The sequence below is a fragment of the Bufo gargarizans genome, chromosome 4 (genome assembly GCF_014858855.1).
Source record: "Bufo gargarizans isolate SCDJY-AF-19 chromosome 4, ASM1485885v1, whole genome shotgun sequence".
Lineage (NCBI taxonomy): Eukaryota > Metazoa > Chordata > Amphibia > Anura > Bufonidae > Bufo > Bufo gargarizans.
In genome coordinates this window covers 220,152,957-220,167,258 of record NC_058083.1, presented here as the reverse complement: position 1 = coordinate 220,167,258, position 14,302 = coordinate 220,152,957, and the positions used below count along the sequence as shown (strand labels likewise).

General features: G+C 42.5%; 1 protein-coding gene across 3 annotated transcripts in view; it reads right to left on the bottom strand.

Moving 5' to 3' along the window:
• Positions 1-14,302, bottom strand: part of ARHGEF10 (Rho guanine nucleotide exchange factor 10) — a 172,467-nt gene that overhangs the window by 74,683 nt on the left and 83,482 nt on the right. For 2 of the 3 annotated variants that reach the window (XM_044288945.1, XM_044288947.1), the window contains 4 exons: positions 11,978-12,157; positions 10,007-10,123; positions 4,128-4,220; positions 2,836-3,006 (listed from right to left, as the gene is read on the bottom strand). In XM_044288945.1, the coding sequence (XP_044144880.1) occupies positions 2,836-3,006; positions 4,128-4,220; positions 10,007-10,123; positions 11,978-12,157 (561 nt within the window). The remainder of the gene's footprint in view (positions 1-2,835; positions 3,007-4,127; positions 4,221-10,006; positions 10,124-11,977; positions 12,158-14,302) is intronic. The other variant, XM_044288946.1, reaches the window with a different exon arrangement.

Sequence of the window (14,302 nt, the reverse complement as noted above, 5' to 3'; positions counted from 1 at the left end):
TTTTTTTTTGGGCGATTGTCTTAGGTAGTGTCACAGTAGATGAGGGAAAGGAAGCAAATCAAATACAACAAAAGCAAGAAAACACCAGGCTAGGGCCCAAAGCTAGGGAACAGGGAAAGGTCACCACCCAATCCCTGAGCCTTTCCCTGACTGCTGACAACATGAGCAAATCCTTAAGGTGGAAGTGCTCATGCGCTGGAACCTAAGCCTGGCTGAAACTGAAACAAACCCTCAGCTAGGGAGCTGGAGATAAGACAACCAGTACCTAGCGCTAGGTGCAAGAGCCAGCATCTTCCTGAGGCCTAGCCGGAACACACAACAAAAGAGAAGGAGTAGGAGTTAGCTTAAGACTGACGGGGAGCAGGAGATCGACCAAACACCAGCTGAGAACCCCAGAAGCAAAATATAAATCGCATGGGCTATAGTGAGAGGCGGGTATAAATAGCACCACTAAATAGCTAATGAGCAGAACCTGTGGAGAGGTGGGATCCTGCCCAAAACCATAACAAAGAGAAACAGAACAATCTGTCAGATAGACTCATGTGTAGCAAGTCTGTCAGATCTTCTCAGGCCTCTCACAGGGCAGGGCGTGACAGGCAGGGGCTCTTTTTTCGCGGGATGAGGTGACCGTACCGTTTTGGGGGGCATACAACATTTTGATCGCTTGGTGTAAGGTGACAAAAATTGCTTTTTTTTGGTACAGGTTTTTTTTTTTTTTTTTTTTACGGTGTTCATCAGATGGGGTGGATCATGTGATATATTTATACAGCCGTTCGTTACGGACGTGTTGATACCTAATATGTGTGTGTTTTCTTTTTTTAATATAAAATCAGTGGAAAGGGTCTTTTTTTCTTTTTTTACTTCAAAAGTTTATTTTTTTTTATTAAAAACTCCTTTTTTTACTTTTTTTTTTAACTTTATTTCTTATGGGGGTCTGATCCCATCTGCAATGCATTACAATACATCTGTATTGTAATGAATTGCCTGTTAGTGTATTACTCTGGATCTCCTGGGCACCCGTAGAAGGCAGGTCCCAATGTCGTGCAAGGCATTGGGCAGCCTCTGCACGGCATCGGGCTGCCTTCTCACCCTTTGGGTCCCCGCCGCAACAGCGCAGGGACCCGATGGGCTCCCTCACCCGCCGCAAATCCCTTCAATGCCACGGTCAGCGCTGATTGCGCCATAGAAGGGGTTAATCCTCCGGCACCGGCTTATACAGCGATGCCGGCGGATACAGCAGGGGCCCGGCTACCACGGACTGCCGGGCCCATGCAGTGATCGGGCGCGCACTGCTCCGATGCCCACACGATCACCATGACGTAATGCGGGAATGCACCTGCTGCCATGACAGACTATTACATCATATGTCGGGAAGGGGTTAGCCATCGGAATTTTGCCAGTTTATATTTTCTACTTTTCTGCACCGCAATTCTGCATCGTCCCATGTTAAATATTATCTGATTTTAGAGATTGTTACTACCAACTGATTTTATTTAACGGGTTTGTGAATTGAGAAACTCAGTTAACATATAAAACGTGAAATGCTTACCACTGAAACGCTTTTCAACACCCACATTATTCCTGTCAGAGGCCTGGCAAAGTGTCAGCTACATTTATAGAGCGGTGCGTATGGTATGTGAAAGCTGTTCTATGCGATACACTCTGAAAAGCTTGTCAATTTACTGACATGAATAGACATGGAGATCCCACCATTATAAAGATGACTGGTTACACATTGGGCCCCATCTATTTGGCCAAAACTGACCCAGGAGCACCGTGTTGGCTATAGCAAATCAGATTTCATTTTGTCAATCTGGTTTAGAAAATAAAAGTTGAACTCCAAAGACATACTGATAGGGGCCTTAGATTGTGAGCCCCATTGGGGACAGTTGGATGCTATTGTCTGTAATCACAATACATTAGTAAATGCCACTTGCTAAAGGGAGACAAACCCTGTATAAGAAGAAGTCTTATCAGTTTGATAAGAATTTAGCATAAAGGGAATGTGTCAGAAAATGACCTACTGTTTAAATCACGTTTTTATGTTTAACATATTTTATAAAGAATTTTTGATGATGTTTTTTTTTCATGTCACTGTATCTAAAATCCTGCAGTTTTTGCACTGGCCACTAAGCCTAATAATAGGCGCCACTTCTTGGTCTGTACAGTGCCCTGCTTATCTATACACAGAGGCGATATCATTACAGGCAGAATTAGAATGACAGATGAGACAGGGTGATTGTCAAAGCATATCTACTCCTTCCTTGTACAATGACCTCTGCACAGGTCACAGAGCATGCCTAGAAAACTGGCCCGTGGGGCTGCCGTAAAGCTAAGGCAAGATGGCCGCCCCATAATCATGTTTAGGAAATAGAATAAAAAATCTGCAATCAGAAAATAAAAACGGATTAGAAAAATGGAGATGTCACTATTTGGTTTTAACTGGCAGATACAATTTTTGGTGACACATTTCCTTTAAATGAGTGTTCCCAACTACAGATAGGCCGACAGCAACTCTCTGACAGATTTCAGAGAAGAGCAGAAAGAACAGCCTGCAAAGGCAGTAAAAACCTGAAGGCTGCAGAGGACAAACTGTTTAAAAATTCTCATTACGACCAATTGAAAAGTGATTTTCAGCAGAAGAAAAGTAGAAAGCAATAATAAAAAAATTATGTCACAAAATTGTCCATAGCCTTTAATTTATGTAAAAGTACTGTCTCGTATGGTAACTGATCAGACCAATTGTGACAAAATCAGAACTACTTTACCGCAAATATCTTAATAGTTCATGTTTGTGTGCACCCTGTTCATCCCCCGCTATTACCAGTAACTAACCTTGTTGAGGTACCTTTCATTCATTGCCTTGGCGATTTGCTTAATTTCACAGCGTTGATCTGCGTCTCGCTTCCTCTCGTTGAGTTTGTCTGCTAATGTTTCCAGCTCTGTCAGAGCCATCTGTAGGGGAAGTCGATCAGGATGACCCTTCACTGTGTTTTTCAACATATCCTGCAAATAAAAAATATAAAAAACAAAAAGGTTGTAAAGTCTATGAGCTCCAGTCCAAGAATATAAATAGACACTGGGGCAGATTTATCAAAACTCTTAGTGATCATTCATGGCAACCAATTGCATCGTAGCTTTTATATTAGCATGGAGACGGCTGGTACCATCATCAGATTGTGTCGCGGCTCTGAACTGAAATGAGGTCTGGTCCAGAGAAAAAAAATAAAAATAAAAGTAAGGCTGGGTTCAAAAGATGCGATTTTTCCGCGCGAGTGCAAAGCGTTTTAATGCATTTTTCACGCTCGTGATAAAAATCGGCATGTTTGGTACCCAGACCCGAACCCGGACTTCTTCACAGAAGTACGGGTTTGGGTTAGGTGATCTGTAGATTTTATCATTTTCCCTTATAACATGGTTATAAGGGAAAATAATAGCATTCTTCAAACAGAATGCCAAGTAAAATAGTGATGGAGGGGTTAAAAAATTAAATAAAAATGTAACTCACCTTAATCCACTTTTTCGCACAGCCCAGCTTCTCTTTGAGGAAAAGGACTTGTGGTGACATCACTGCGCTCATCACATGGCCCATCACATGATCCATCACCATGGTGGTGGATCATGTGATGGACCATGTGATGAGCGCAGTGACGTCACCACAGGTCCATTTCATCCTGGACAACAAAGAAGAAGACAGAAGAGAAGCCGGGCTGTGCGAGCAAGTGGATGAGGGGAGGTAAATTATTTTTTTATATTTTTTTAACCCCTCCAGACCTATTTTTACTACGCATTCGGTATTAAGAATGCTATTATTTTCCCTTATAACCAAGGGAAAATAATAATGATCGGGTCCTAGCAACCATGCGTGCACAGCCCCATAGAAATGAATGGGTCCAGAGTTCACCTCACGCATTGCACCCGCGCGGAAATCTTGCCCTTGTAAAAGGGGCCTAAGGGGCACAGAATTTGTTTTAATTCTTTTACTGCTACTATGGCACAGATTTTTTTTCTCCCATGCAGGAAATTACTCCGTTCATTCTCTGCACAACCCAGCACTATGTCATGCATCAAACTGGATAGAATCTGGTTACTGAAATCTAAAAACTGTATAATTGAAAAAAACTGACCTGTAACAAGAGGATAAACTGTGGGAAGCGCTGGATTGGCTTCATCATCAAACCGTACAGAGTGATGCGATCAGGGCTGCAGTCTGGACTCTGCTGTAACACAAATGCTGATCACTGGGGGAGGTTTATCATAAGAGGAGTTTTCGCAGTCAGTGTTGCCATAATTTACACCAAATTCTTCAAATGTTGCTTGATGTCTGATAAAATTGGTGCATCTTCAGAACTCTCTACCGCAACATATCAGACTCTGACCTACCGTGGAAACCTTCAAAAGAAACCTGAAAACCCACCTCTTCAGACAAGCCTACCACCTACAGGAACCCTGATCCCACCATACCGCCATGACCAGCCTAACCCTCACCTATGTCCTTCCTCCATCCTTTGTAGATTGTAAGCCCTCGTGGGCAGGGCCCTCTCTCCTTCTGTACCAGGTTGTAACTCCTCTTGTTCATGCTTATTGTAGTATTTTTTTATTCCCTTATAATAATAATAATAATAATAATAATAATAATAATAATAATAATACCCCTTAATAATAAATAATAATGATAATCTTTAAGTCCAAAGGTTTGTGCAATGTGATGATATTGGATTAGTGGGGGTCTGACTCCTGGCACCCCCACTGATCAGTTGTTTGAAAGGGTCCTGACACTCATGTAAGCACTGTGTCCTACATGCCGTCTAGATTGTAGTGGTAGTGCAGTCATGCAGTTCACGTCAATGGGTCGAGCAGATGGAATTACACAGCACCGCAGCAGTTAATCAGTGAGGAGGACGAAATACCTGTGTGAGCGCTGCAACCCCATTAAATAGGGGTGCTGGGAGATGGACCCCAGCTAATTAGAAACCGATGACTTACCCTGAGGATAGGCTATCAGTATCAGAACTGCACAACTTTACAGGCTAACCATGCCACTTTCCAAAACTGGAGTGGAGTAATAATGCAAAATATAAACACATTGATGGCCAAATAATCCCAAAAAGTTGCAAACTCCCATTTTGTGACTTTTTGAAGTCAGAATTTGGTAGCACAGGGCTTGATGAACCTCCCCATACACACGCATTTCCACACCAATAGACTATTTCTCAGATAACTTAAAGGGAGTCTTTGAACAGTTTAAATCATACCGGTCCTGCAGGTAGCATGGCAAAGACATTATAATTCCTCTGGCACTATGACAAAAAGTGCCCAGGAGGTGGTCCCTTAAAGGGATCCAGTCACCATGAAAACGTGAATGTGCAGGCTATTATCGAGCAGGAGGAGTTGAGCAGACTGATATATAGTTTTAAGCAAGGAAAATATTCAGTATAACTTGTAATTTATTCATTTAAATTCCTGCTCAATCTTGGCTTTGAAGTCCAGGAGGCGGCCCTATCAGTGATTGACAGCTCTCTCTGTATACACAGTGATAGAGGGAAGGCTGTCAGTCACTGATAGGACAGTAACCCTTTTCCCATAAAACTACATATCAGTCTGCTCAGCACCTCCTGCTCTATACCCTGCTGCCTGCAGCTCAGACACCATGTCCCAGGTTCCCTTTAACGTTCAGTGCCCCGGGCTCTTTTCACTGAACACATCCCAGAACCTTGCGGTCGCCGCACCAGGAGGATTAAAACTTTGATTTCTCGGTCTTGCTACCTGTATGACCCTTACACAAGGCACATTTGCCTTAGGGCTCGTTCACATGAACATGTGCTGCCCCGTTGCCACGGATGCGAACCCATTCACTTCGATGGGTCCGCAAATCCGGAGATGCGGAAAGGAAGCACGGAACAATACGGAAGCACTACGGAGTGTCTTCTGGGGTTCCGTTAAGTGCCTCAGCACCATAAAAATATAGAACATGCTCTATCTTTTTGCGGAACGGAGGAATCGCGGACACATTCAAGTGACGGGCTTCACATGGTCGTATGAATGAGTCCTTACTCTCTCCCTCATCTAAATAGTGTGGTCAGCAGCTTTCTGACGTAAAAAATGCTGGCAGTCTCCTTTTAATGATCACTGCAAAAGTGGCTTCAATCACATATTTAAATATTCCTGATTTTGTGATATGCCAAAATGTGGCTACTGACGGCAGAATCGTGGACCTACAGTACAAGTATGCACCACATAAGACAAAAAATCCAATAAAAAGGTGGCACGTGGCAACAGTCAGATTACAAGGAGTCCAGACAATGAACAACCTGCCTATGGTGCTGTTGTGGGCATTTTCTTTGAATAGTGAGCCATCCTGAATGCCACGTGGCGATTTGTACCTCATTAGGGCAAACTGGTATGTCCCATCGTGTCTTCTTCTGGATTAAGAGGGATAAACATACCAACTTATTCACAAGCACACAGAATGTATGACTGAAGGGCACGCTTGTTTTTCAGAAATACCTAAATGAGACAGGCAGAGGATAGACCAAATGTAGGACAGTGGCGCCAGACACTTTTCTATTCCCTTCACCACCTTTCGAAAGCTGTACTTTACACTAGGATCTTGCACCAAAATGATGGTGCATACCATTAATACATCTGGTACATTTCTGAAATTTTCTAAGACTACTTTCATACTTGCGGTAGAGTGATCCGGCAAGCAGTTCCGTCGCCAAAACTGCCCGCCGGCAATCTGCATGCAAACGGACAGCATTTGTAGACGGATCCGGAGAAACTGATCCGTTATATATTTTTTTCACATTTTTACGGACGGATCCGGCATTGCGGTATTTTTAATGCCAGATCCAGCACTAATACATTTCAATGTTAATTAATGCCGGATCCTGAATTCTGGCAACTGATCCGGAATTTTGGACGGAGATAATACCGCAGAATGCTGCAGTATTTCCTCCGTCCAAAACGCAGTTCAGTGACTGAACTGAAGACATCCTGAACGGATTTCTCTCCATTTAGAATGCTTGGGGATAAAACTGATCAGTTCTTTTCCGGTATTGAGCCCCTAGGACGGAATTCAGTACCGGAAAAGAATAACGCTAGTGTGAAAGTACCCTTAGCCATAACCCCTATTCAAAACCAGGCACATAAACTGCACGACAAGTACGTTGCTTTGTTAGTGCACTCTGAGCCAGAATTCAGGAACATTTTGCTTAGTAAATCTGCCCAAGGTATTTTTTGATGTTGGATTTTGTATGACTACTAGAGTTCACTGGACGGAGATTATGACTGTGCACAGAACGTTAAATCGCCCAGTGAGCACAGACCTTCCGGTAATCGGATAATTCCTGGATGTATCAAACACAGTCTCTGCGTGATACATACCACTATCCAACACAGCACTTTGCGTATCACTTGTGATTATACTATTAATTGCACAACAGTGCTTACAGAGAAATACAGAGTGGCTACAGCCCATTCACAATTTAGGAGATGTAGAATGTACAAGGTTTAGGGGTGCTGAATATTATAGATATATGTATGATATATGAAGATATATGTATACTGTATATATGTGCCAGAGAGTTCAAGTATGCAAGGCAATTTTACTAAAACAAGAATATTCGGCATCCATTTTAAGAGGACCGGTCACCTCTCCAGGCATGTCTTTTTAGTAACTAAAAGAATTCCCCTTGTAATAACAATTCTGGAGCATCTTTTCATATATGTTCTGCTAATACTCTATTATTCCTACATGAAGTTTAGGAATGAATTACAGAAGTCTGCAATAAGGGTCCTATCAGTTAGGGGGGTGTCTCTGCACAGTCTGACATTAGCCGCACAGAGAGGATAGTGTCAGATTGTGCAGGAACACCTGGAACAACCTGGAGCTTCATAGCATTCATAACTTCTATTGGGATTAATAAAGGAATGGTACAGTATAAAGTCATAAGAATAGATGCTCCAGAATCGTTGTTACATGGGGCATGCAAGTAGTTACTAGAACAGACATGTCAGGAGCGGTGACAGGTTCTCTTTCACACAAACGTAACACACATGCAATACTGTACTGTTATATGAACACGTCACAACTGAACACAGCACCATCTATTACAGGTTTCAAAAATTCAAAGCACACCGTACATCACCTTTTGTGATCTAGAATACTCAAAAATAATGACAAATTAGTCTCCATGACATGCTGTAGGAAGGACAGAGAAAAGGTCAATGAGGATGTGCACATGACGTCATGGTCAGAGATATGAAGCTTCTATAGGTCCTAAAGCAGGAGGTTCTCCATAGACTGAACTTAATTCTCAGACATTTCACAATACAATCCGTAAAACAAAATCGCACAGAAGAAACTTTAATATCCAATTCATCAGGATTCATTAGGATAAGGGTCAATTCACACGACCGCACATGGCCGGCACTATGATAGAAATGCCTATTCTTGTCCGTGGCTGCGGACAAGAATAGGACATGCTCTATTTTTTGGCTGGATGAGGAAAGCAAACGGTGTGCAGTCCGCATCTTTTGCAGCCTGATTTAAATGATGGGTCCGGACCAATTATGCGGACGTGTGAATGGACCCTTAAGGTTTCACGCTTTATCAGATCCATATGATGCAGCAGGTATGGAATTTGAAAAGAAAAGTGTTTTTTTTTGTCTAGCAAGAAAGTCACACTATGTCCAAGGATTGTGTTATTTGCTGCAAATGAATTCACTTCTGAGAATCCAATGTTTCCAGTCACCATGGATGAGTAGTTGATCGCATGTATTTATACAGTATGTGGTGCTAGTAGCAATTCTCATATGATCATTACATGGGTTATCCCAAGTTTTAAAGACCAGATAGGTGGTAAGGGACTGATCATTGCTATGACCCCCAGCATTCACAAGAACGGGGTCCCCGCCATATGAATGTAGTGGTGGTTGAACACGTGCATGGTTGCTCCATTCATGTTTATGGGCCTGCCAGAGATGGCTGAGCATTGTACTCTGCTACGCTTCAGCAATCCCATAAGTAGTTCTTGTGACTGTGAACAGACATTCATCAACTAAACTATAGATAGGCTGTCCTAAAATGTAAACTTACGACCTATTTAAAGATTACTTTTATATTATTCATGAGAACCTGTTGAAGTGTTAAAGTCCTAAGTTTCCCCAACTGTAACATTCAACCAAATAATACACAATAAGATGCACGTGTAATTCCGATACGTTCCAGTGACTGCAGATATTGAACTCCCATTTGATGACCACCTTCCTAAAGGCTCATGCACACGGTCCCCAATGCACGGACAACATGGATGGATCCAAAGCCATTTAACTTGAATGGGTTCATGATCCGTCTGCTCCGCAAAAAAAATAGAACATCGAGTAAATGTCTCGCGGGCCGCAATATGGGCACGGCTGTGTGCATGAGCCCTAATAGAGAGAGGAAGCTCTTTTCATCTGTAGCAAACCAGCACTGTATAGACTGCTGAAAATGGACATGGGGTGACCCTATTCCTGCCTCCTTGTAGTAGATGGAGCAAAGAGCAGCTGATCACTCTGATCTAAACAGACAAAGTGAAGGGTGCTCTACACTGCCAGATTGACGCTCATTGGCGATTATCTGCCGGTGTGAAGGTGCCCATGATTATCCGAAACGCTCGTTCATAGGGTAATAAGATCCTTGGCGCAGTCACCTGTATTATTGTTTGTGGGCAGCAGATCATGTTGTCTAATCAGCATCTGCTGTCCATAAAAAATGATTCTGTATGGGGGCAAGTAACGGCACTAGCGCTCATTCCTCCCCATACTGTGCAGCAGTCACCCCCACTAACAAGCAGGCGTTTGCCAGGAAGGAAAACATCACAGGTCTAAGGGGGTTGTCCTGAAGAATTTCTTCCTTTATGTACACAGGCAGAAGAAAGCAGTTTAAGCTCTGTAATAAACGGTATGCACAACTAATGAATAGGAGTAAAGCTGGGGCAAAGGAATACAAAGACACACTTACTTTTAAAAATTCCAAAAAAGCTGGTTTGGTGGCACATGTTTTCCTGAGGACCCCAACTGCAGTGCTGAAATTGTTAACGTATTCGCTATAAGCATCGAGCACCATGGATTTTGAAAACTGCAGAGGTAAGAATTGAGAAGTACGAGTATAAGAAACTTTTGTGTAAAGGTAACAAAAACATTCAAACAAATTAAACTCTGCCCTCATGCCCACAATCGTGTCCAATTTCCGGTCAGCATTTCTATTTTTCCTCACTAACATCAATAGGAAGGGTTATTCTCATCAGAACCTGTGGTGCGATTCTCGGACTGAGCGTGAACGGTATGTATTTTGCGGTCCAGATCAGGCCTGTGCTTTCCGCCTCCATATGTCCGTTCCACAGACAGATAGAACATGTCCTATAGGATGCAACACAGACGTCACACAGATATCATTTTGTGGATCTGCGTTCTACATACGGTCTGTGAATGTACCCTTATTCTGTTCTGTCAGAGGAACAGATAATCAGGAAAAAAATAACTAACCCGTCTTAACCCTAATTAGTTTGAATGGGTTATTCTGTGCTCAGTTTGCCCCAGTATGTGTCAATTCCGCCAGGTTATTCCATGTGACAGAAAAGCCTATCTGCTGTACTTTTATTTCCACCAAAAATAAAAACCTGACTGAAAGGAACTATTATTTTTTTTTTTTTGTATTTAAGTCAATGAAAGATAGATAGGAACAGAAGGTGCTCCCATTTTGTATTCGTTATTCCATCCATTTAACAGATCAGGTTTTTTCAGTTCTTCTGATGGAGCAGAATAGTGGGAAAGTCAACGCACATATGAACGCAGCTTTGGTGCTTTCATTTCACTTCCTTCTGGGACGACAGCCATGCAGACCAGTTTGATGCAGTGTGCAGCATATGGTCTGAGCTCTGACAGGCTGCCCCCCCCCACCCCCCTTTAACCGCTTCAGCAATGCTGGCAGCACCAACCTCTGGATATGGCGCTGAGCACGTGCACTCAACTTCTTTGGTCGACCATGGCACGGCCTGTTCTGAGGAACCTGTCTTGTTAAACCGCTGTATGGTCTTGGCCACCATGCTGCAGCTCAGTTTCAGAGAGTTGGCAATCTTCTTATAGCCTAGGCCATCTTTATGTAGAGCAACAATTCTTTTGTTCAGATCCTCAGAGAGTTCTTAGCCATGAGGTGCCATGTTGAACTTCCAGTGACCAGTAAGAGAGAGGGTGAGAGCGATAATACCAAATGTAACACCTGCTCCCCATTCACACCTCAGACCTTGTAACACTAATGAGTCACATGAAACCGGGGAGGGAAAATGGCTAATTGGGCACAATTTGGCCACTCTCACTAAGGGTGTACTCACTTTTATTGCCAGCGGTTTAGACATTAATGGCTGTGTGTTGAGGTATTTTGAGGGTACACCACATTTACACTGTTATACAAGCTGTACACCGACTATTTTACATTGTATCAAAGTGTCATATGTTCAGTGTTGTCCCATGAAAAGATAAAATATTTACAAAAACGTGAGGGATGTACTCACTTTTGTGAGATACTGTAGTTTTATGGGAAAAAGCCTGAATAAGGCCTCATGCACACAACTGTATTTTGCATCAGTTGCTGATAGCACACAGACCCATTCATTTCTATGGGTTTAAAAAAACATAAAAACCAAAAAGCAGCACACAGATGTCATCCGTCTGCTGTCCACAGGAGTATGTCCGTTCCGTTAATTATAGAACAGGGATTATTTTGGTCCATATTATGGACGAGAATAGACATTTCTAGGGATTGGAGTGAAAAAACTGCAGATGCATGTCTCCTGAGAGGTCTTAACGTCTATGATCACTAACTCCAGGAGGAAACATTTAGCTAGATCCACCAGTCACTGCTGCAATATTATTTCACAGGTGTAAGAAGAATATTCAAGAATTTCACAAATATTGAGTTTGCCATTTCACTTACCGATGCCACAAACACATCTCCAATCCTTTCTGTGGAGTCCCACTCAGACACCCGGCTGGCAAGAGCAATCTGGAACAGCGAGTGGCACTGGAGAATTTCCTTTATCCGATAGAACACTATTTTCAGCTTCCTTTCACTTAACAGCTTGGGCTCCATATCACACAATGGCTTCTCGTAATTCTGGAATTGGAGGGAAAAACAGTAAAAATATAATCTAAATAAATATAATTAAAATATTACATATTTGGAAACATAGCTACTAAATGTAATTGGCTGCCAGCTAGAATAGAGTACCATCATTTCAACCATGCCCCTGGTACTTTTGTCGGAATCCCCTTTCCCCAGGCAGTTCAGGTTAAACAGCCGAGTGAGGTAGGAAAATGTGATACCTGGAGTCACGTGGGCAGTCCTGAGGCCTTGCAGGGCCACAAACCCCTGTGTAAGAACACCTCCTGACTGACCGCCCCCTCACAGCCAATAGCAGAGGCAAGGAGGAGGTCAGTCAGCCTGGAAGAGGACGCCATGACTATGCAAGGTTGAGGAACCGCCCAGACTCCCTCAGGTATTATATAAGCTTAAATGAAATGTGCAGTGGTTTAATACTGATGGCCTATCCTCAGGGGAGATCATCAATATCAGATCAGTGAAGGTACGACTTCAGGCGCCCCTGCGATCAGCAGTTTGAAAGGGTAGGTGTGCATATGCTAGCACTGCTTCCGCTTCGAAAATAACCTGCCTGCTAATTACAGCGTCTTGGAGGAGACAAGCAATTGTAATTACACCACGCCGCCTCTACAAAGAAGAAGACATGCAGACAATTTTAAAGAGGAACTCCAACCAATCTGATATTGAAGAGCCAACCCCTGCACGACCCCTTTAACTCTCTGGATAAAGTAAATTCTAGTAAACGTTACAGGGGCATGGTTGCCATGATTGTGCACAGTCCTAGCCAAAAAGCTGATGGCAGGTTCCCTTTAAACCAATTTTGTTCCTGCTTTTTTTCTTCTTCTTTTTTTCAATTAGCAAAGTAATTACAATACTTAGGCTTTGCTTTCCCCAGAAAATGACTATGTTCCTATGTGAACTCCTAATTAGTACAGTACAAGCCCCCCAATGGTTTGCTGATAATACAAATGATTACAAGCAATAGCAGCTTTGTCAAATGGGACTCTATGGGGATACACTAAATAAAGGTGACATCTGCACAGAAATGGCCTTGGCACAGAATACACGTACTAAACATCTGTGAGCAGAACAAAACTCTCTGGCATGGCACCGCTGTAATACCAGGGAGAGGAAACACATGTACTATTCTCTAACTGCCACCTGCTTCCAATCGGTTTATTCCCACCATGTAAGGTAGGCTTTGTGTCCCTTCATATCACAAGGGTTTTGTGTCCGGTGTGCAGTGGCTACATGCATAGGTGTAGATGCACAATGTCTCTTTAAGCAAATACTTCAATATAGCCATGGGCTGCAGGTAAATAATAGGAGCACAATAGAAAGCGTGGGCCATTCTTCATGATATGCTGGCAATGAGAAGAGACAGATCACAAGTCACTGAAAGTAAAAACATTAAAAAATGTCTGCATTGGCAAATTTTGATCACTTGGGGTCTGGGCAGTGAGATGCCCCCATGGGCACGACAACATGGTAAACAGACATGGCTGAACACAGTGCATGCTTTTTTCCCCAGGAGTTGAGGAAAGTGGTGCAGTCTAATACAAAGTCCGATATACAGTTAACTAGCCCCAAATAGGGCACAGCATTATACCCAATTATACCCCTCACCTACGTGTCCTTCTCCCATAGCATGTAGATTGTAAGCCCTAACGGGCAGGGCCCTCTCTCCTTCTGTACCAGTCTGTAACTCGTCTTGTTCATGCTTAGTGCAATTGTCTGTATTATGTATGTATACCCCTGTACTCATATGAACAGCGCTATGGGATGAATGGTGCTTTAATAATAAATAATAATTCATTTTAGTGATCAAAGAGGTTCTTGGCACTTGGATCAAAACTTGTGACCCTTTCAACAACTTTTTTAAAATATATTTCTAAATGACACTTGACTAGTAACATACAAGGAGAACTAAGCTTTGGTTAACCCCTTGAAGACCTTTGGCATACATGATACCAAACATGTGGAGGAGATTTTATTTTTGCATTTTTTATTTTTTATTGAAAAGTGTATTTTCAATGGGGAAAAAAAAAGCATATTTTTTATTGAATTTTTTTATTTAATAAATGTTTTTTTCCCCCTCTTCTTTTAACCACTTAATAGTCCTACAAGGGAGCTATAACAGGCATTATTTTGATTGCTTTT